This window comes from Psammomys obesus, unplaced genomic scaffold (genome assembly GCF_907164565.1).
Source record: "Psammomys obesus unplaced genomic scaffold, mPsaObe1.curated_primary_1811, whole genome shotgun sequence".
In the NCBI taxonomy this organism is placed as follows: domain Eukaryota; kingdom Metazoa; phylum Chordata; class Mammalia; order Rodentia; family Muridae; genus Psammomys; species Psammomys obesus.
The window spans coordinates 6,673,579-6,697,098 of record NW_026588752.1 but is presented as its reverse complement, the minus strand read 5'-3'; the positions used below and the strand labels follow the sequence as shown (position 1 = coordinate 6,697,098).

At 41.2% G+C, this 23,520-nt stretch overlaps 2 protein-coding genes across 3 annotated transcripts in view; one reads left to right on the top strand and one right to left on the bottom strand.

The window, feature by feature from the left end:
- Positions 1-83: 83 nt before the first annotated feature.
- On the top strand, positions 84-1,540 carry Fahd1 (fumarylacetoacetate hydrolase domain containing 1). Its single transcript, XM_055604812.1, has one exon. The coding sequence runs from the start codon at positions 320-322 to the stop codon at positions 983-985; it is 666 nt and encodes a 221-aa protein (XP_055460787.1). The 5' UTR covers positions 84-319; the 3' UTR covers positions 986-1,540.
- Positions 1,541-18,577: 17,037 nt separating this feature from the next.
- Meiob (meiosis specific with OB-fold) overlaps positions 18,578-23,520 on the bottom strand; it is a 29,237-nt gene continuing 24,294 nt past the window's right edge. The window contains exons 12-13 of one of the 2 annotated variants that reach the window (XM_055604795.1): positions 21,365-21,451; positions 18,578-18,694 (exon numbers count right to left, since the gene is read on the bottom strand). In XM_055604795.1, the coding sequence (XP_055460770.1) occupies positions 18,584-18,694; positions 21,365-21,451 (198 nt within the window). In that variant the 3' untranslated portion in view covers positions 18,578-18,583. The remainder of the gene's footprint in view (positions 18,695-21,364; positions 21,452-23,520) is intronic. The other variant, XM_055604796.1, reaches the window with a different exon arrangement.

Below are 23,520 nucleotides of genomic sequence, written 5' to 3'. Positions count from 1 at the left end.
CCCGCCCACACAGCTCACAGCCAACCAGCGCCTGCCTCGCAACGTCGCGCCGCCCCCGGCCAATCGGCACTCCTGCCCAAAAGGTTCCCTACCCTGCCCTGGCAGCCGGGCCCGGAGACTCGGTCTGGAGGTGGGTGTAGGCGGCGGTGGAGCTGAGCGTACGCCTCCTCGTCTCCCCGGGGCCGTCGCCCGTGCCCACAGACCTTCGGCTGACCTCAGCGTCCCTCTGCTGCGCAAGGAGGGGCGAGGCTACTCCGGCCTGGACAGTGTCCTAAGGCAGCTGCCGTAGTTGGACGGTCACGTGACCCGGGGTTGCACCATGGCTGCCCCCAGGCCGCTGTCTCGCTTCTGGGAATGGGGCAAGAACATCGTGTGCGTCGGCAGGAACTACGCAGACCACGTCAAGGAGATGCGCGGCGCCGTGCTCAGCGAGCCCGTGATTTTCCTGAAGCCGTCCACCGCGTACGCCCCCGAGGGCTCGCCGGTGTTGATGCCCACCTACTGCCGGAACCTGCACCACGAGGTGGAGTTGGGAGTCCTCTTGGGCAGGCGTGGGCAGGCCGTCCCGGAGGCCGCCGCCATGGACTACGTGGCCGGCTATGCCTTGTGCCTGGACATGACGGCCAGAGATGTGCAGGAGGAGTGCAAGACGAAAGGGCTGCCCTGGACCCTGGCCAAGAGCTTCACGGCCTCTTGCCCAGTTAGCGCCTTCGTGCCCAGGGAGAAGATTCCTGACCCTCATGCTCTAAGACTGTGGCTCAAGGTCAACGGTGAGCTCAGGCAGGAGGGCGAAACGTCGTCTATGATCTTTTCCATCCCCTACATCATCAGCTACGTTTCCAAGATAATGACCTTGGAAGAAGGAGACCTCATCTTGACCGGGACACCAAAGGGAGTTGGGCCAGTTAAAGAAAATGATGAGATCGAGGCTGGCATAGACGGGGTGGTTAGTATGAGGTTCAAGGTGGAAAAGGCAAAATACTGAGTATTCTTAGTGAGTGCCAAAAGAGGAGACAGAAGCAAGTGAAGTTTAACCCAGTGACAATCATAATGAAAATCTGAAAAGTATGTCATTAGATGGCAAGGCCCGTATCAAAGAAGATAGAGCCTTAAAAATAACGTGATCTAAAAGGGCTGGAGCAGAAATGGAAATGGGGACGACCAAAATAAAGGATATGTAGTGCTTCCCAAGAGGAGGCTGTGTTAAACAAAACCTTGAGAAGTTGTCGTTTTCTTCTCTAGAACTGAACTAAGACTTTCCAGTAAATCACTATGAAGTCTATAACTCAAAAACTGCAAAGTGAAGTGACTCCTTAATGATCTTAGCCTCTAGGAAAGCTGTTTAGACAGAGCACTCCAGCTGAATTTTACTAGGGAAAGCACTTCATCCCAAAATCAGATAAAATTTTTGTAAAGTGAGCGATTGGTGAAGTCCTGTCTTGTTTACTTTGGGTATATGATATTGGCTGTGGCTTCTGAGTTTGGGAGATAACTTTGAAATTGTTTCCAAAATAAAGACCATTTCTTGTGTGGCCTAAAAGTGCACTTTCTTTTCCTAGTGTGTATGTTGGGGGTGGTGGTGGAATGTACTTCCTCTGGGGCTTCAGACTTTGACCTTTGGCCTCCTGAGCACTGTGCTTTAACTTATTAACAACTCGAACTTCAAAGAAGGAGGCCCTAGGAAACTGACAGGCGCGGGAATGCCGCATTTGTTCTTGTTGCATCCCTTTCTGATAACCCCTTTCTGATAAGTCCGTCAGGATACACTGCACAGCTCTCAGGGCCCAGTGGAGTCTTCCAGAATCGGGCAGGGGCTTCTGCTGTGAGGGCACACAGGGGTCTGCTGGCCCCTTTAAGAAGGCCTGTTATATCTCTTTAGTAATTTATCAAGACAGAGAGGCATTATGCCAACTATCGTTCATTGCACGTTCCTGTGTATTCTGGACATTCTGGACTTTTTGTTTTGTTTTAGCAAAACTGTGAGGTTAGTATTATTATTATGCCTGTCATCCTGATAGGGTGGGAACTGTAGCAGAGCCAGGTGGTAACAAAATCGTCACAGGCTCAGATTCTGGTTTTCACCACAGCGTAGGTAGTGTCATATTAGTAGATGTATAAGAAAATTTAAACATTCAGGTATTCTGTGGGCCCCATACTTAATTATGATTTGTTATGAGGTCCCATAATGACACCTGTTTAATAAATATCGTGATTTTTTTAAACAGAGCTTCACTATTGTAACTCAGGATGACCTTGAATTCGTGATCCACCTGACCTAAGTTTTCCATTATTTTATCTTTAATTTATTTTAGTACTTTATTTAATTACTTAGCAACCAATCATTATTATAGATAAGTGAAGAATTTTAGATAAGAAAGGAACAAAGGCAACAGGGCATGCTGGCCCATGCCTGTTAATCCCAGCACTCAGGGAGACAGAGGCAGGCAGATCTCTATGAGTTCGAAGCCAGCCTGGTCTACAAAGTGAGTCCAGGACAGCCAAGGCTACACAGAAAAATCCTGTCTCCAAAACCAAAAAAGAACAAAGAAAGGCGCAGGGGCAGCCAAACATTTGGTATAAATTCTTCCAGATGTGCATATGAATTTTTTTAGGACAGGGTCTCACTCTGTAGCTCAGGCTTGCCTGTAACTCATGATCCTCTTTCCTTAGTTGCCTGAGTGCTGCTGAAATAACAGGTATGTGCCACCACCATAGAATTTCCAAGCTGATATTTACACTGCCTGTTGAGACTTCCACATAAGCCAGCACCCTTCTGCAATATGATTTTCATTGATTATGAAAGACTAGGTCAGTCCTCTGGCTTTAAACATTAGGATTTGCTGTTAATTCCTAATTCCTGTGTCTGCATTCCAAAGTCAAAGGGTGTGCTCAGGCTGAAGTGTACTGTTAGTCTAGATAACAAGTACAAGGTTCAGCTGAGATACATCTACCAAGTTAACAGGCTAATTAAGCAAGCTGAAGGCACAAGCTAGTGCCCAGAATGTACAGTGAGTGCAGTGCCACGGGGTCAATGTCCACCTAGCAACAGAATGAGCTTTGTCACAAACATCTGACATCAGCATTACAGATGTAGCACACAAAGTCCTTGGATGCAAGAATAAAAACCTGAATCCAGTTTCACAATTTCTGAGCTGCTAAAATCACAATAACCCAACGCCCATAAGAAGTTTTCTTCAACTTTTTTTTTTTTTTTTTTTTTTTTGGTGTTTTCAAGAGGGTTTCTCTCTGTAGCTTGGCTGCCCTGGAACTCAATCTGCAGATCACGCTGGCCTTGAACTCTGAAAGATCTACCTGCCCCTGCCTCCTAGGTGTGCACCATCACCACTGGCTTCCTTCAACTTATTTTAAATAAACATAATCTTTGAAAAAGCTGAAGGATTCATCCAATGAAGTCAAATTTCCCATCAGTAGCTACAACTGTAATTTTTAGAACTGGAGAGATGACCTGGAGGTTAAGAGCACTGTCTGCTCTTCCAGAAGATCCAGGTTCGGCCCCTAGCAACAGCATGGCTGCTCACAACTGCTTGTAACTCCTATCCAAGGGACTCTGACCATGTGATCTCCCTGGGCACTGCATAGACATGGTGTACAGACATACAGGCTGGCAAAACACCCACACACATAAAATAGCAACACAAAAATTGTTGGCCAGTCATAGTGGGGCACACCTTTAATCCCAGCCCTCAGGGATCTGCGTCCTGAGTTTCAGGAAAGCCAAGAATACAAAGAGAGATTGTCTTAAAAAATAGAAAATTGTCATTTGCTAATCACATATGAAAGTAACTTCATACTGTTAGTCTATGCAGAATATGCCTTGACACCTGTTAGAGTGATTTGTTTTTGTTTTAACTTATTGGAGTGCACACCTTTAATCCCAGCACTCAGGAGACAGAGGTAGGTAAATCTCTGAGCTCAAGGCCAGCCTGATCTACATAGGGAGTTCCAGGCCAGCCAGAACTATCCAGTGAAACCCTGACTCTAAAAAAAAAAAAAAAAAAATCTGGGGCTGGAGAGATGGCTCAGAGGTTAAGATAAGAACACTGGCTGTTCTACCAAAGGTCCTGAGTTCAATTCCCAGCAACCACATGGTGGCTCACAACCATCTATAATGAAATCTGGTGCCCTCTTCTGGCCTGCAGGCACACATGCAGACAGAAAACTGTATAAATAATAAATAAATAAATCTTAAAAAAAAAAATCAATAAAAATTTCACTGGATGAAGAGTTGAAGAGTGAACATTAGGCCAGGCCCAGTTTCACAGAGCTGTGTTTCCAGCTACTCATAAGCCTTAAGACATGAGGATAGCAAGTTCAAGATTCATCTGAACTACAGATTGAGTATAAGGCTAGCCTGCAATTTAGTGAGTTCCTGTCTCAAAATACAAAGAAAAATAAATAAATAAATGCACAGTAGAAACTGGGCAAGACGGATGCTGAGATTTATTAAGTAATAAGGTGCTTGCCTGGTATTCATGAGGCCCTGGGTTTGATCCCAGCATCATATAAACGGAGCACGCTTGGCACTCAGGAGGTGAAGACAGAAGGATCAGGAGTTCAAGCTCTTCCTTGGCTCCATATTAAATACAAGACTAGACTAATTAAAACCCTACATCACACACACACACAAAAATAGGGCTGAGTATATGGCTCAGTGATAAAATACTTGCCTATCACTATCATGTATAAAATTCTAGGAGAAAGATATATGCTCAGTTAATATATTTCTAATCATCTATTCAGGTTAGTGAACACCGATGCACATGCTCGCATAGTTATTTTTCATTGGTGTTTCTTCTTTGATCATAAGCCTCAGAAGCAGGGCCAAACATGGGGATTGTTGTCCAGGTGACTTTTTAAAGGGGTGCTCTCAGGAGGGTACTGAAGGAACTAGAAAGGGCAGAGAGCAACACCTACAAAGCAAGTGGGAGAGAAACTTGGTGAGCAGATGATTCCAACTGGAGAGAGTACTAAAGTAGCCTGCAGTGTCACAGTGTACACTCTGTCTGCTTCAGGGACTTATCAGACATCCTTGCTCCTCACAGAATCATTAATGGGGACCAGGTGGGTAACAACATTCTTCACAGATTTACGTTCTAATGCTTGAACAAAGTTAGAGACAACAAGGCAAGGCCTAGCTTTCAAATATGGTATTAACCACTTAACCATTTCTTCAGGGAAAAACATAGCTATGAAACTGAGTAGCTTCACACCTAAAGTTTTAGATACATTTTGCCAAATTGTGTAGGAAAAAGAATATACAAATTTGTATTTGACAGACCAGTGTTCTGCAGAAATTTCGTCCAAGATAAAACATTCCATCTTTATAGAAGCTCAAGACAAATGATGTTCTAAACAGAGGTGAAACATCCAGTCTTTTAGAAAAACTAGTTTTAATCTCAGGAAACCCAATAGTTTCAGGAAGTCCCCGAAACCGACCAGATGAAAAAAGGCCCCTCTGTTCCCATGCTTATATGAACAGTAAGAACTGTAATGAGATAGTCTTAAACATGCTGAGCTACTGAGAAGAGTATCAGATTAGTAGAATGACCTGGAAGAGGCTGAGAAACTTGAAACTGACAGACATAAAAATGTCTCCAGCCAGAACTTCAACAATACATGGCCAATAAATCCCTGGCTATAATATCCTCAAAATTTACTATGCCACTCTTTTAATTTGCATAGATAAAATCGGTTTACAATTTGGTTCCATCGTACACATCTCATACATTTATAATGTTAGGACCAAATAATATTTGTGAGAAGTTATATGTTTGCAGAACAAAAGGACCGGACACTAGAGAAGCAGGATCAAACCTGACAGAATTCATCCTTCCAGCATGCTGAGATGTTGACACATCTATTCCAGCATCTTACATATTCCAACTTGCATATTCTGCTTGTTCCTGCCTCAACTGCTTCAATTGCTATTTCTCATCAAAGCCTGCTCCCAAGAGACCTTTGAAGAAAGCTACTAATCTCAACTGGTCCAGCCTTTTAGATTCTTCCAAACAGGACTTCTATTAAGCCTGAAATTTCTCAACATTCAAAGACTGCATCACAAATGTTAATGCTTGTTTAATTAACCATTTTTCCCAATTTCTTTTGGGTCCCTAACAGGATTTCTGTGTGTCAAAAAAAAAAATCAGCTTAAAAAAAAATCATGAGAACCATGTCCAATTTCCTTTAAAGGGGATTGGGTTTTTGGTTGTTTTCTGGGGGCTATTGTTTATTGTCATTGGGAGATGGTTCTAAATTATTAATGGTCTTATTCAGAGAGGAAACAAGCTTAGACCCAGGGATTTCTCTTTCCTTTTTCTTTTCTCTATCTTTCTTTCTTAGATAAGGAGAAAAAGGGTTGAAAAGAAAGAAAAGGGAATACAGGGATATCTTATAGACAAAAGGTAGATTATTGAATCTGCTCAACTTAAGGCTTTATTTTTCTCAAATAGGTTATTTTTAACTCTGATATAGGATTTTATATATTGATGCAAAAATAAGCATTTTAAATACATTGGTAAATTTTAGTATATTGATACAAATTCAAGGTTACTTCCAATATTTTTAAACTGCTATTACAAACTGTTTAGGGTATTAGGTAATGAAAGTTAATTGCTAGTTCATCAACTCATAGTCATGTCAGACACTAGTCTAATTTATCACAGGAGTATACATCCTAGCTTTAACAGAGAGATATGATTCTGTAGACCGGTCAATTACCTAACTATAGGTAAATCTTCAAAAACCTCAGAGACCTACAGAATATGGCATTTAAAAATGTTTACATTATTTTAAAAGATTCTTGGACAATGAGATAGGGCATCTCCTGGTGGAACCCAGCCTACCTCAAAGAAGGTGATGAGCATCAAAGAAACTCCATTATGGAGATGGCTTCAAATGTGGCAAATGAGCCACCCAGGCAAAAAGAAAATGCCTTCATTTCATGACAGACAGAATTTTGGAAGCTGCTAACAAGCCAGGATGTCCCACCCTATTCTCTCCATTGCATAGCACTGGCTGTTTGTTTCAATGAAAATACAGAGAATAAATGGTGGCATGTTTACACAAACTTGAGATAAGTGATGCTTAGAATAAAAATCACAATGCAATGTCTGGACTGAAACCAGATAGTAGTGTAGAGAAATCAGCATTTGAATGAACAAGGGTAAATTGTATACATTCCACAAGAACATTATACCAACATTTCCCCCTTTTAGTCCAATAAAAGGTTCCTTTAATACAATAATAAATATAAAAATTATGAAAATTATTGGGTAAGATTTACATGTACAATGTTCAGTTCATGTGCATTTGGTAACTTGGAGAAAGTATTTGATTATCTATCCTATCTTGACAAGTTTAGAGTTCTATACCTAAATTAACTTTTATCTTTATTGGTATTACCTATAAGAAAGCATTTTCTTAAATTCTAAACAACTTAAGCTTAATTGTGGAACTATAACTATTTGGTCTTCAACCCCAACAGAGACTTGAGAAGGAATAAAATTAGTTACTGGAGTAAATAGGAAGTGCCTGTTAGGAGCTTCCAAAAAAATAAAAAGTTGACAGAGACAGTTTCCTGCCTGAACAATTACCCAAAACTCTCTATAATGCTGGAGCATCATCTTCAGCCTTCTGGCTCAGTATATCTGACAGACAAATATGCAAAACAGGAACTCTTTAGGACTTGCTTACCCTGTCCTGGCAGAGTTCGGCAGTCAACTTGTCCTGCATTTAAGCTTGCCCATTTTTGGCAGAATTCTGTCTGTCGTGAAATGAGGGCATTTTATTTTGGCCTGGATGGCTCCTTTGCCACATTTGAAGCCATCTCCATATGGAGTTTCTATGGAGTTTCTTTGATGCTCATCATCTTCTTTGAGGTAGGCTGGATGCTTCCCAGAGATGACCTATGTCATTGTCAAAGAATCTTTAAAATAATGAAAACATTTTTAAATGCCATACTCTGTAGGTCTCTGAGCTTTTTGAAGACTTAACTATCTCTATATAATCATATCTGTTAAAACTAGGATGTATACTCCTGTGATAAATTAGACTAGTGTCTGATATGACTATGAGTTAATTAACTAATAATTAACTTGCATTACCCAATATCCTAACCTTAGTTTCTCTCTGAATAAGGTCATTAACAACTTACAACAATCTCCAAATGACAATAAACATTTATAGCCCCAGAAAACAACCAAAAACCTACCCAATCCCCTTTAAAGGAAATTGGACATCGTTCTCATGATTTTTTTTTTTTTATAGCTGATTTTTTTTTTTTTTGACACACAGAAATCCTGTTAGGGACCCAAAAGAAATTGGGAAAAATGGTTAATTAAACAAGCATTAACATTTGTGATGCAGTCTTTGAATGTTGAGAAATTTCAGGCTTAATAGAAGTCCTGTTTGGAAGAATCTAAAAGGCTGGACCAGTTGAGATTAGTAGCTTTCTTCAAAGGTCTCTTGGGAGCAGGCTTTGATGAGAAATAGCAATTGAAGCAGTTGAGGCAGGAACAAGCAGAATATGCAAGTTGGAATATGCAAGATGCTGGAATAGATGTGTCAACATCTCAGCATGCTGGAAGGATGAATTCTGTCAGGTTTGATCCTGCTTCTCTAGTGTCCGGTCCTTTTGTTCTGCAAACATATAACTTCTCACAAATATTATTTGGTCCTAACATTATAAATGTATGAGATGTGTACGATGGAACCAAATTGTAAACCGATTTTATCTATGCAAATTAAAAGAGTGGCATAGTAAATTTTGAGGATATTATAGCCAGGGATTTATTGGCCATGTATTGTTGAAGTTCTGGCTGGAGACATTTTTATGTCTGTCAGTTTCAGAGTTGTTCCCATGTGAAGGGATCAACAATTTATGTTACCTGTTTTGTTTAGCGTTCTTGATTTCTTTCTTCTTGTGTGTGGCCAGGTTCTCCAGGTGATCTTCCTCTTTCAGTTCTGATTTTTATTAGTTTTGATGGAACCCAGGATTTCTTTTCTCCTGTATGAACATTCACAAACCTCTTCCCCAGCTTAACACATTCCCTGTCCTACATTTTGGAATTAGAACCTTTACGTGCTGCTCTAATTCAGCAGTCCTTTCTAAACTCCACTGTGTCTTAGCAGGTGTGCTACTTATCTCATTTAAACATTTTAAAATTGATAAGTCATCATTTCCCTTCTGTTTTATGACCAACTTTTTAAAATTACTGTTAGATATTTTCAAAATTGTTTGACCTGTGGGATTATATCTGTAACAGGTTTCATGTCATGTCTAAAATATTGACTTCCAATGGATATACGTGCTGAAGCACCATCAGCCCCAATTTGCAAGGGCATCTCTGAAACATTCACCATCTCTAACAAACGTGTAACCTTAGGATCAAGCTCTCAAGAATTTAAGGCAAAAGCCCACTGGAATTCTGGCATGGTGCATGTATTTCAGTTCTCCAAACTCCAAAATGGAGCACGCCAGCCAGAGTATGACCTTGTTCCAAGACAACACTAAACAGGATCTGCATTTCTACTTTAGCATATAGAATTTATCCAGTAACTGAACCTTAAGAATATACATACAATATCCAGTCTGACCAAGCTGGCCTATAGCTGAAGACTTTCTCTCCAGCATCTCAAAGGGCTGCTGTTTTGCAATATCTTCAAGCCTCTGTGGCCTTCTCTCATCTGGAACGACCTATTATGGTGTTATTGTAAGTACCAGATTGGATTGCTCTCTATTTTGATTCAAAGGTTCCCCCAACCTCTGTTTTATGGCCTTTCACTTAGCATCTATTTTCTCAGTCTCTTCTTTCTCCAAGTCTGTCTTATCCTGATCTCTCCCAAAGAGGATATTCAAAACTAAAATCATCAGTAAAAAATTATTTGTATGCTAAGAGAAACAAATTCAAATGGTATCCAGAAGCACTGTGTCATTTCCTCCATTTTCAACATAGAATATTATCTTTTTAAATCTCAAAACCTGGGGCTGGAGAGATGGCTCAGTGGTTAAGAGCACCGTCTCCTCTGCAAATAGTGAGCCGGGTTCAATTCCCAGCACCCACATGGCAGCTCACAACTGTCTGTACCACCAATTGCAAGGGGTCTGACACCTTCACACATGAAACAAAATTAGATAAATTATTTTTAAAAACCTCAAAACCTTTTCCTAAGGACTTTACTTTCTTAGACCCAGCTTCCCTTCTAGACCTTACCAGTTCAGATGCTTGCGGCTTCTGTCTCCTGCCTCCCTCTCTGTGTCCTCAGCCTTTCGGCAGCCTGCTGGAGGCCTGGCTGCTTTGCAGGGGTCTGTCTGCTCAGGAATCAGTGAGCTCCTAGTTTAGAAACTGGCTTTGCATTGTTTTTAAGGAACAGAACTGAAAAACTGCTCTATAGTTTTACTTTCTATGTAAGTTCTTGCTAGATTACTGTAAATTCTGCCACACCTTGGTACGCCATTTGTTGTTGATTATTAATATTTACTATTGATGTATCTTTTGGTTAAGCAGTGTTTATGCCTAAACCAGCTGTATACCCGAATCACCGCACAGAGACTAGGGTTTATCTAACCTACTGCACAATGCTGGGGAACAGTCACTCCATCCTAAACCTCCAAGCCTGCATAGCTTCCTCTCATTCAGAGTTCCCACATTTTACTTATCTTAGGTCTAGTTCATCCCTCCTCAGGGTTCCAAGTCCTCTCCTGCAGATCTCTCCTCTCTGACTCGCTCCTCAGTCTCTTTTTTCTCCTCCCCTCCAGACCAAGATGTCCCACCCCATTCTCTCCATTGCTCAGCACTGGCTGGTTGTTTTAATTGGCAATATGGAGAACAAATGGTGGCATGTTTACACAAACTTGAGACAGGTGATGCTTAGAATAAGCATCACATGCAATGTCTGGATGGAAACCAGATAGTGGGGTAGAGAAATCAGCATTTGAGTGAACAAAGGTAAATTGTATGCATTCCCCAAGAACATTATACCAACAGGCAGTGTTGCTTGAAAAGGGCCTGAAGGAGGCAGGCCTGGAAGAGACTTAGACGAACTGAGCTTCTCTTCAGCCTGAGACACTCTTCACCCTGTCACTATCTGCAAGTTCTGCAGTGAACTCTGAGATTCCAGCTTTCATGCAACTGTCACTTGTTGGGGAGGGGGCTTTAGTGTCACAGGTGTCTGACTCATTTCTGTTCCACTAAGTAACCTCACACCTATTCTTCTATAAGTAACCCCAATGAAACGCATTAGTTCATCAAGTTAGACTGTGGTGATATCCCTATTTTGGTCTGTCATCAGGTTCCTCTCTGAGGTGAGTAGATGTTTGAGTAGTGAGTGTAACAAAGCATGAAAGTTTCAGAATGCTTCTTCCAACCCCACAAACTCTAGCCACGCTCAAATACCATGGCTGTGGTGATAATTTGCATCTCTTCAACTAGCTATCGTCAAGCCAGATGGTGGTGGTGCATGCCTTTAGTCCCAGCACTCAGGAGGCAGAGGTAACTCTGTGAGTTCAAGGCCAGTCTGGTCTACTTCCACAACAGCCAAGGCTACATAAAGAAATCCTGTCTCAAAAAACCAAACCAAACCAAAACAAACAAACAAACAAAAAAAAACAGCTATCTGCTACATCTTTGCAAATGATATTGTAGCAACTCTATTGTCAGATTGTTTTTTAAAAATAATTTATTTATTTTTAGAGCATTGATTGTTTTGCCTTCATGTATGTCTGTATGAAGGTGTCAGATCCCCTGGAATTGAAATTAGACATTTGTAATGAAAGGGTTAGACTAACTTTGTAACCTGTATGTCTTCTAAAGCCTATAGTTTTGAGTTTTAGGTTCAGGTTAAGCTAAAGCCTCTTAGTACCTTTCCAGAGAATGGAAAAATGTGACCCTATCTGTGAGGACAGAAAAAAAAAAAAAAAAAAAAAAAGGGCAAGCAAGCAATGACCTTCACTCAGCAAAAAGAAGGACCAGACCCTTGTCTTTGAGACAGTGTTTCTTAGCAACGAACCCAGACTTCTCTTCTGAGTAGCTTTTGACCTCCAACCAAAAGTCCGCAGCCCCTAATCTTCAAGGATGAACTAACCACCCCCACCTTAAATTGCAGCTGCATCCACACTTGGCAGGACTGGCCAAGCTTGAGCACCTAAGACTAACCAATTATCTTACTTTATAGCTTCCTCATCCAATCCTAAATTGCCAAAACTGCAACTTCAAATTTCCTGCAATTTTTCTTTTAAAAACCTAAAGGCCTTTGTCTCCCAGTGCCACTCTTTGCTGACCGGCAGAGGTGACCCCATTGTGCAATGGTTAATAAACCTCTTGCTTTTGTAACAAGTCTTGGTCTGGGGGAGTTTCTGGGAAGGGCATGATCTTAAACTCCTGAGCTGTGAGACCCCAGGTCTTACAGTAAGACAAACCTCTGGAAGAGCAGCCAATGCTCTTAACTGCCAAGCATCAGGTTGGTTTTATATTTATTTTCAGTATTTTAAAGGCTTAGTCTGTTTTAAAGCAAAAGGAAAATGTAATTATAAGCATCCCTCAAGTCTTAGGAAACTATACAGAAGAGGAGGTGAAAAGATGGTAAAAGCCGGAGGGGATGGATGACACCAAGAAAACAGTATCTTCCAAAAACAATAGGACTGATGCAAATAGGAAGAGTGTGGCAGCATCCACAGGCCTTCCGGGTTCAAGTCAGACAGTGTCCCAGTGCTAAGAGGGGGACATGGACATGTGCCCTCCCCAACCAAGATCCTCACTCCAGCTGACATCTGCTTACAAAGGAAAAATTATTTTCTCCAATAAAGTATCACTGGATATATTAACCATACTTAAGGGTAAGCTCCATGTCCACACAAAATGAACTCAATGGTATTTGTACGTTTTTTGTTTCACATTGCTTGGTTTGGGAATTTTTCTTTCTTACTGCTCTTTTGCTTGTATATATGGTTTTTGAATGGGTGTGTGTGTGTGTGTGTGTGTGTGTGTGTTCCCTGTGCTTTTTCTTTATTTTTTTTTTTAAATTCTGGCTTATTTACTATTTTTGTGTACCTGTTCTCCAAAAAGAAATAGAAAAGAAGGAATGAAGTTGGGTGAGAAGGGGCTAAGAAGCAGTAGGAGGTGGGAAATATGATCAAAATATATTATAGGAAAAACTATTTTCAACAAAATGTCATATACCCACTTTAAAAAAGTAATTATAAGTATCATAATATGGCACAACCATATCTAATGGGAACAGTGAAAGTCATAAAGCCAGCTGCTTGACAAAGGTCCAGCAGAGCCAAGCTGAGTGATGCAATCGCTGTCATGTGGTCTCCCACTTTTTGGCCTGACCTTCACACGTTGCAAGGTTGGAAACTTTTATTATTTGTACAACTGGGGATATTGGACTGATGGAAATTTTCTTATGAATCAGCCTTCTCCCAGGAGTACTTCCTCTACGCTTCCCCAGGAATGTCCTGACCATAATATGACTCCCACTTTTAGGGAGATAACCTTATCAGGCCCTACTTGCATGCCTGGAGGTTGTAATTCAAATAAAGATGACAGAGACTTCCTTATGAGGCTCTGACCCCAAGACACTCTTGGAACATCTGTCCCTGCAGAAGAGGATAATCAGAACTAAGTAAAATTAAAAGGTAAACAAGCTTCAGTGGGCTACAGAAGTTGGCAGCAGAGCAAATTAAAAGCCTCTTCGTACTACTGGGGGACAAAGAATGCTGTGGGTAAATGATAAGAGAATAAAGTATTAAGGCCTCCCTTTTCTTAGAAAAAGTTAACTCATACAGAGCCACTGTGGTGTCATATGACCAAGGATCAAAAGAATACCAGGATTAGACATAGAAATAAATCCTACAAATATATAACATGTAAACACTGTATTATAGAAGAAGTTGAATAATAACTGCAGCACCTTTGACATGAAGATTTTTCCTGGGCCTAAGGACGATTAGCACTCTGATTATTGAAAGCTGATAATAAATACACTGCTTGGGCTGCTCCGAGATTTTCTTCCTGTCTAGTGTCCTTGAAACTACAAGAACTACCAGCTGCTGTGCTTTGGGAAAACAAGCCCTCAAAACTACAAGACTGACAAAAGTTGGGTTGTGGGTTGATGAGGGAAAATGGTTGTAAAAGATAACTCTGTTCTGTCATGGTACATCAAAAGTTATGACCAAGAGGAAGTTAAAACAGGTGTCTGGGGGCAAAATGATAGGATCTATGCTTTGGAACAACATGCATATATCCCTGCCTGCTGAGTTCTGTATAAACAAAGAAGCGCTCTGACTACAAGTCAATCAGGCTGCAAAACTCCACCCATCCCCCTGCCTAACTCATTCCTCCTCTGCTTTTGCATCCACCGTGCTTCAGGCCTGTCCTCACTAAGGCTGGACTCCAGCAATAACATACTAGGAAAAATTCATAAAATAAATATATCACCAAAAATATTAACAACAAGTGATAGGGACTCAAAGACAAGTAGTATTTGCTGATCATAGACTAAGCCCGTAAGTCTATGTATTTTGCATGACTTAACGTGAGTTTTCCCAGTTGCCATGAAAATTTGGAATAAAGAACCACAGAAGGAGAAACTTAGAGCAGGAGACCTGAGAACTGCAGAGGGAGCCTGAACCTGCAGCCTCAGAGCCTGCTCACTCAGCTACCTTTGTTTCTATCTCTGTGTGAACCTTTATGTCCCATCTGGGAAATGGACAAAATAATTCCCCTCATACCTAGCAGATGATAACAGTAAAATACTGTTTCTAAGTCATGTAAGAAACATTCAGTAATGTTAATTATTAATATTATAGCAACTTATGGGGTTGGAGTGGTTTGCAGCACTGGCTGCTCTTGCAGAAGACTGAGTTAGGTTCCCAGCACCCATGCAGTCCACAGCTATCTGTATGTAACTCTGGCTCCAGAGGATCTTATGCTCTCTTCTGACCTCTACAGGCATCCAGCACATGGTACACAGACATAGGCACAGACAAAACACCCATACACATAAAATATAAACTATTGAAATAAAAACATATATTATAGCAATTTATGATCTGGGCATAGTGTTATACCCTTATAGTCCCAGTACATGGGAGGTGGAGGCAGGAGGATCAGGAGTTAAAAGCCAGCCTAAGGTGCCTAGTGAATTTGAGGCCAGCTTGATCTATAGAACAACAACTAAATACATAAGCATACACAATAGCAATTTAATGTTTCATTGTTGTTTGTAACAGTAAACATAGAAACAGCTCTTTGTTGTTGTTTTGTTTTGAGACAAGGTATTTCTATGTAGCTTTGGCTGACCTGAAACTCATTATGAGAGCAGGCTGGCCTCAAGCTCACAGAAATCCTCTGTTCTCTGCCTCCCAAGCGCTGGGATTAAAGGTGTGCGCCAAGGCGCCTCACTACTAAACACAGACTTTAAAAATAGGTTGAACTGTCGAACTGTAATATGCTTCATACATAATTTATTTAGAGGACAGTTAATTCATAATAGAGATTTTCTTTCTTTCTTTCTTTCTTTCTTTTTTTTTTTTTTTTTTTTTTTTTTTTTTGGTTTTTGACACAGGGGGTTTCTCTGTGTCCAGGACAGCAAGTCCTGGACTTACTTTGTAGACCAGGCTAGCCTTGAACTCTCAGAGATCCACCTGCCTCTGCCTGCCTGAGTGCTGGGATTACTGGCATGCACCACTGTGCCTGGAGGTAAACATTTTCTTAACTCTCTAAGTGTTCACAAATGTTCTAAGTGTTCAGGACAGCTGAGGCTACACAGAGAAAGCCTCTCTCTCTCTCTCTCTCTCTCTCTGTATATATATATATATATATTTCCCCAAGACAAGGTTTCTCCATGTAACCCTGGCTGGCTAGCCTGAAACTCATTTTGTAGACCAGGATGGCTTCCAACTCACAGAGATCCACCTGCCTCTGCCTCTCAAATGCTGGAATGCACCCCCCCCCCAGAGCTGCTATTTATATTTTATCAGAATATAAAACAACAATGCATTTAAAACATGACTCATGGGGCCTGAGTGATGGCTCAGCGGTTAAGAGCACCATCTGCTCTTCCAGAGGTCCTGAGTTCAATTCCCAGCAACCACATGGTGGCTCACAACCATCTATCATGGGATCTGATACTCTCCTCTGTCATGCAGGCATACATGCAAATAGAGTGCTCAGATGTGTAAATAAGTAATTTTTTTAAAAAAACATGACTCGTGAGTGAGAGATTACAGTTATCCTGTCTATTATTTTCTATGATAGAATACAAAACTTGATTTAAAAAATAGTTGTAAAAGTAGCTCAGGATTCCTCAGTATAGAGAATGCATGCACACATACACAGAACCCTATAGCTTGGCAGAAACCAATTCTTTTGGTTTCTGTGGAGTAGACAAGAAGCATGGGTAGACCATGGGTGTTTGGTGCTGGTGTGAGGGTATTTCCACCTCTTTGCATGCCTGCATTTTGGCTAGTCTACACTGAAATTTCAGATATTAGTTGATCTAGTTCTTGATCACAGGTAAAAGCAATTTTTCACTGATTTTGTAACCTTATATTCACATAAACATGTAAGTTAAACTTTGAAACATACTTTTGATTTGGTGTGGCTTTGTCACTGGGCTGATTCCTCCACTGTCAGCAAAAGCCTGAACAAAAGTATAGGTAACAGTTCAGAGCCAAGACTGAGGTCACCTAGGTTTTGAGCAGGTAATTTAGAGCCCTCTGCTGGCCACACTGGTACTTAGCTGTGCCAGGGAACAGCATTGCCAGGGAACCCACCAGGAGAATGTCTCTATTATGTGGTAGAAACCAGCGATGAGACAGCCATGTAACTGAAGACCACTGGCACAGGAACCAGGCTGGTACGTGCAGACCTGCTCTGGCCCAGCCGCCCTTGACATAATCCAGCGAGGGACACCATTGTACTTTGAGTCAAAATGCTTGGTTGCCCCTACTGGACTTCTGGGAAGGGACTGGGTCAAGAAAGCTCTGGCATCATCAATGGATTCATTCATTCTGGGCTGTTGGGAGGATATGAAATGAAGACATAGCCTGGCACAGTGATGTACCTTTCTAATCCTAGCACCTGGGAGATAGAAACAGGAACATCAAGGAACCTTCAGTACATACCCCATTCAACACTACCCCTATAATCTCAGTACTTCAGAGGCAAAAGGATTACACAGTTCAAGGCCAGCCTGCCACGTAGGAAAACCTGGCTGAATACAAAGGGAGGAAGAGGGATCTGGTAGGAGGAAGGGGTCCTTGGGGCATGTTCTTGGGAACCCTAACCTCTCTCTGCTTCCCAATCTTTATGAGGTAAACAGAGGTCAATGTGCTGCCAATCATGATATTCAGCCTCAAGTAAAAGCAATGGGCAGAGGGACAATGTCTGATATCACAAGCCACACTATTCCCTCCTCCTTTAAGTGAACTTCTGGGATGTTGCTACAGCAACAGAAAGCTGACTAACAAGCCCATACCCACTCTCATCGAATAGCAGATGTGAATCCTCACTTCCCTCTTTCCAGACAGGCTGCTCCAACTCATCTCGCCTTCCTTGTCACCCTGATGACTCACCTTGCTTACATGATCCACATCTGTTTTATCAGTTCCATCTTGCTTGTCTAAATCAAGTCCTTCACTACCTCATTTATTAGCTCAGCTTAAACATACAAGGATCACCTGGCAAATCTCCTTCTTGACTCAATATAGTAAAAACCATAGAAAGCGTTGGCTAACGCACATGTTCCTTCCAATACCAGCTTCATAATAAGAGTTCAGCATACTCACTTTTCTGTGTCCAGCCCTGAGCAGGACAATGGGTCAGCTTTGACGTTTGCAATCAGTGGCGAGCTAGGCTGGGTCTTAAAGAAGGGCCGGTGCCTGAAACAAGTAGCTCAGATCCACGGGGGGCTAAGCACTATGCCCTGCTCTGCTGCAGAGAAGAGTTGGATAAAAAGCAACTGCCACCCTAAAGTCTTGAGAAAATTCCCTCTTCAAAGTTCCTGGGACTCACGCATCGCTCCTATAACTGTTGAAGCTGGTCTCCTCCCTGCTGATTCATTGGTGCCAAGCTTGCATCTGCAAGCCTTTGCATGTACCAGGTAGCTCCGGAGCCTCATCACTGAAGCCAGCCCAGCTCCTGCATAGGCTTGCCGTCTCGCCAACATCAAAAACCTTTCACTGTGTCCTGTTAAGTGATATGTGCCACCACACTACAGCGAAAACATTTTGGGAGGCTCTAACCTTCCTTCAGAGACAAAGAAACCACTCATATCTGTGAGGAAGATTCAAGCATGTTTATTATTTTACATAAGCAAATATTTTCCAGTGTGAATATTTACAACATGAATATTCAAATATTCTGGTGTGACAGGGTAAAGCTAGTAGAAATGGTTTTCCAGGGAGCTGAGTCAACTCCAGAAGGAAACAGTGACAATCTAAGAAATAGTTTTACTATATTTAGGCAAAATGTAATTTTACACATAGTTCTCAAACTAACATTCTATTTTAAAGAGTTAAATGCCTATATTTTTCCACATTTTGGAACAAAACCTGGCTTTAAGTGTGTCCTTTTCCAGCAAGGTTCCTGCTTGCCTCGATAGGATCTGCAAGCTTACAGGAGAGTATGCTAACTTTCAGTCCACCCCTTGCTCTGTGTGATAAAATCAGCTGAAGGAGAAAAAGAGACAGCAGGTCAGATTTAAACACTGCCTTATACACAAAGTTGAAAACCAATGGTCACAAAGAAGACCTGCAAGATTTTTGTTGTTGTTCTTTGGTTTTTGTGCTTTTCTGAAACAGGGTTCTACAGTGTAACTCTGGCTGACATCAAACTCATGATCCTCCTACTTCGTGTCATGACTGCTGGAATTACAAGTGTACACTGCTGGACCCAGCTTGGAATCCCTTTAAGTGGCAACCAGTTTTAATTGAGGTATGAGAATTATAGAAACTGTTTCATCTTTATAGGAAGAGTTTTGTTTTGGATTTTTTTAAAGGCCAAGTCTCATATAGCCCAAGATGACATCAAACTCCCTATGCAGTTGAGAATGAACAGGAACTTCTGGTATTTCTGCCTCCGTTGCCCAGATACTAAGATTACCTAGCTGATATACTTGACCAAATTTCTCAAATAATAGGAATTCTTACATTTATATTTTTCCTTGTTTGAGACAGGGTCTTGTGATTTGCTATTACACATGCTGGTATCCAACTCCTGGCCCCAAGCAATTCTCCTGCCTTCCTTTATTAAGTAGATACAGGCTTAGGCCACTGCACCTGGCTCACAGGCTCTGTTTTGTTTTATTTATTTATTTATTTATTTATTTATTTATTTATTTATTTATTTGTGTATTATGATCGTATTATATGTGTCCAAAATCTTTCATAAATACAACTTAGATATCTTTTAGGATCTAGGTATATCTTACTGGTAGAGTCTTGACTAGGGGATTCCATCACTAGTCCATACACACACACACACACACACACACACACACACACACACACACACACATTCATGTTTTTACTTAAAACCAGTCAATAGTGAGGTCCAACCCTATCTCCAAAGAAACAAAACAAAAAATACATTTTTACATGTATGGGTGTTTTGCCTTCAAGTCTGCACATCAGTTGTACGCCTGGTGTCCTCGAAGGCCAGAGAGGATATTAGATCCCCTGCAACCTGAGTTAAAGACTGTTGTGAGCCCCATGTGGGTGCTGGGAATGAACTCAAGTCCTCTGGAAGAACAGCCACTGTTCTCAACAGTTTAGCCATATCTTCAGCACTTGCCCTACCCCAAATCCAATCTTTTAAGCATATGTTTTGGAAAGATCCAATATCCTTTTACTTGAGGACAATTTGTATACATGAGTCAAATCTGGAATACTTTATACATGTTTCAGTGAATTTAAAGCAATCGAACAAGGCTAGAGAGATGGCTCAGGGATTAAGAGCACTTGCTGATCTTGCAGAAGACCCTGGTTCACTAGCTATCACCCATGTGGTAGCTACCAACCCTCTGTAAGTCCAGGTCCATGGGATCAAATGCCGTCTTCTAGTCTCTAGCAATATTGCATACATACGCTACATAGACATATGCACAGGCAGAACACCCACACATAAAATAAACATAAATTGTTTAAAATGATCAACCTCATTAGCAAGGTCATGTGTGTTCTTATAATGGTGGAGCAGAACATTTTGTGGGTCCACATGAATGCATGGAAAAATAGCATGTGTCTAACTTCTCTCCTAGGGCCTGGAACCCATGGTTACACAATCCCCAAACCCAGGTTCTTGAAATATTGGTGAGGCCAGTACGGGCTCCACATCTGCAAACTATTCAGATTGACCTTGAGGCTACTAGAAAAGAAAAACATTTGGAAATATTACAGCCTCTATGAGGCTACGGTGGAATAGAAACAGCATTTACACGGACCCCAGAAGGGGTTGTCAGAGTTTTATCAAAGTGCTGACACCACTAGTCCCATTCTCTGCCATTTGTAGGGTATGAGAGGATATCATTGCCATGACCACTAATGGCATGTATGCTCACAAATTGTTTGTAATTTCCTCAGTATTAAATTCTAATAGAATAAATATCAGAAAATGCAAACTGGAGCTCAGTTACTTCTAAGATTACAAGAGAAAACACTAAAAAGCATGGAAAGACTGGCTCTTATCGCCTTGCCAGTGACCTAGACAAGGTTCCAGCAGTTTGTCAAATCCTCCCCTGCCTTCCACAGCTTCAGTACTGAAATGCTCTGACCCTCTAACACTAGAGAATGTCTCAGGAGTCAGTGCTGGCCCTTTGCAGTTGTGGGGTCACATAAGTTACACAGACTGAGTGGCGTGAGCTTGTATCCAGGGGTTGCACAGGCTGGGGAAAGCTGACGCTGGAGTTTACACCATAGCTATATCAGCCCAGACACAAGACATTGAGCTGCTATTCAACCACCCTCTCACTCATCAAAGAGTGGTGCCATGGCAGGCAAGACTGGGAACGGCCAATTTTTACTGTGATGTCTGTTGCCTTGTCTTGAAGTTATCAATAAAGGGCATTTTCTTCACTGGCCTATGTAATGTCATTGATAACTCACTCCCTTTATTATGACTTTTCCCATTGTTTCCTTGACAGATAAAACCTTCTGTACATCTGGAACTGAGCTGTTAATGACAACACATTCCTGAGCTGGGGCACTTGCTTAGCATATGAAAGTCCCTTGGTTCTAGTCTCAGCTCTTAACAAAAAAAAAAAAAAAAAAAAAAGCCTCCTATGCAGATCTTTTTTATATTGCTTGAATTTATAAACTAATACTACTCTAAAATATACTCACTTTTAAATAAATTTTGCTTCTTTCCAAAAGAAACTGCCACTTCAGTTTTGTTTTCTGCTCACTCGTCATTGCAAGAAACTCATTTGTCTGGTTAAAAAAAAAAAAAAAAGCAAATACATGTTTTTAAAGTAGACATAGATAACTCATTTGACAACACAGTGAAACACACTCACAGAAAGGGAATTTTACGCACAGCATTACAGCTCAATTCCTTTGACAGGGAGATAAAGCACAAAAAACTATCACCAGATTCATTAATGCTAGTCAAGGTTTAGCAGGGAATATTCCCTCCCAATAAATTGGCTCAGAATTCTGAGCCAACGTTTTTCTTTTTCTTTTTTTTTTCTTTTTGTTTGTTTTTGTTTTTGTTTTGAGATTGGATCTCATATAGTCCAGGTTGTTCTACAGACACACTGTGTACCCAAGGATAGCCTTGAGGTCATGATCCCCTTTCCCCACCTCGTAAGTTCTGGAATTGTAGATAGGGGCCAATATGCTCAGCTATGACCTGGTTTTAGCAAACATGTGCCTGTCTCCACATAGCTGCTGCTGTTCTGTGGCTGCAGAACAGTTAGGAGAGATATGGCAGCCAGTGCATGCCTGATCAATATCTCCACTATGTTTTACCCATTTATACTTGACTACAGAAAGTGTCATATTTAATCTGGGCACATACATTTAAACCCAGCACTCGGGAGGCAGAGGCAGGTGGATCTCTGTGAGTTCGAGGCCAGCCTGACCTACAGAGGGTGTCCAGGAGAGCCAAGGCTACACAGAGAAACCCTGTCCTGAAAAAAAAAAAACCAAACAAACAAAACCAAAAAAAAGAAGCCCAGTCTAACCTGCACAGCAGGACATTGTCCTAAAATGTCATTTAGTCCTCTGTTTTGCCAAAGGCCTGTCATTACTCATAATAGTCAAACTTAACTGAAATTTTAATAGATCGTAGGTTCACTAAAATTAGATTATGTTTAAGACTGGAGAGATGCATCAGTGATTAAAAGCACTTGCTGCTCTTGCAGAGAACCTCAGGATCAGTTCCCAAAACCCACATGGCAGCTCACAACCATCTTTTGTTTGTTTGTTTGTTTGTTTGAGACAGGGTTTCTCTGTGTAGCCTTAGCTGTCCTAGACCTACTTTATAGACCAGGCTGACAAATTCACAGAGATCCACCTGCTGGGATTACAAGTATGCATTACCGTGCTTGGCTGTTCACACCATCTTTAATTCCAATTCCAGAAGGTCAGATGCCTCTATGGGCACCAGACATGCATGTGATATATAAATATACATGCAGGCAAAAATCCACACATAAAATACAACATTAAATTTTTAAAATATGTATGTTTAAACCAAGATGGCTTTTTCCAAGATTTTTTTTAAAGATTTTTATTATGTATGCAGTATTCTGCCTGCATGCCAGAAGAGGGCACAAGATCTCATTACAGATGGTTGTGAGCCACCATGTGGTTGTGAAGAGCTTAAGTTAGCTTGGGTGACTCCATTTTGAGATGAGAACTCCATTTTGTGCACTTAGGGCTGAACTCAGGTACCAGGAAATATCATAGAATGTACAGTTGGCAGAAAACAGAGTTAACTCTTCTAGCAACAGCTTCCAGGAAATATCACAGAATAAATGCTTGGTAGAAAATAGAGATAATTCCCCTGGCAAAAGCCAATCAGAATCGGGTGGGAAAAATTTCCCCAACATTCCAGATATAGTTTAAAAGAATAGCCATTGTAAGCTAAGCTTCAGCTAAAGGGTCACCTCACCCCTATGACTTTTACTTAATCCTGTAACATGGCATGAAAAACATGGCCAAGGCATGAAAATCCCCAGTTTGTGGTTTTTCCCTTTAAAAACGCTGTTCACCCAGGGCTCATGGTCCCACTTCTCTACTGCTGCATCAGTGAGGCTTGGGTCCTGAGTTCACTCACTCTCATAATAAAGCTCTCTTGCTCTTGCATTGAGTGGTTTCCTGGTGGTCTCTGAGGGTCTCGTGAACTAGGCATAACAGTTGCTGGGAACTGAACTCAAGACCTCTGGAAGAACAGACAGTGCTCTTAACCTCTGAGCCATCTCTCCAGCCCCCGGTTATCTATCTATCTATCTATCTATCTATCTATCTATCTATCTATCTATCTATCTATCTAT

Bases quoted from the DNA above. Each gene is read 5' to 3' on its own strand.
- Fahd1 (XM_055604812.1), top strand. From the start codon at position 320: ATGGCTGCCCCCAGGCCGCTGTCTCGCTTCTGGGAATGGGGCAAGAAC.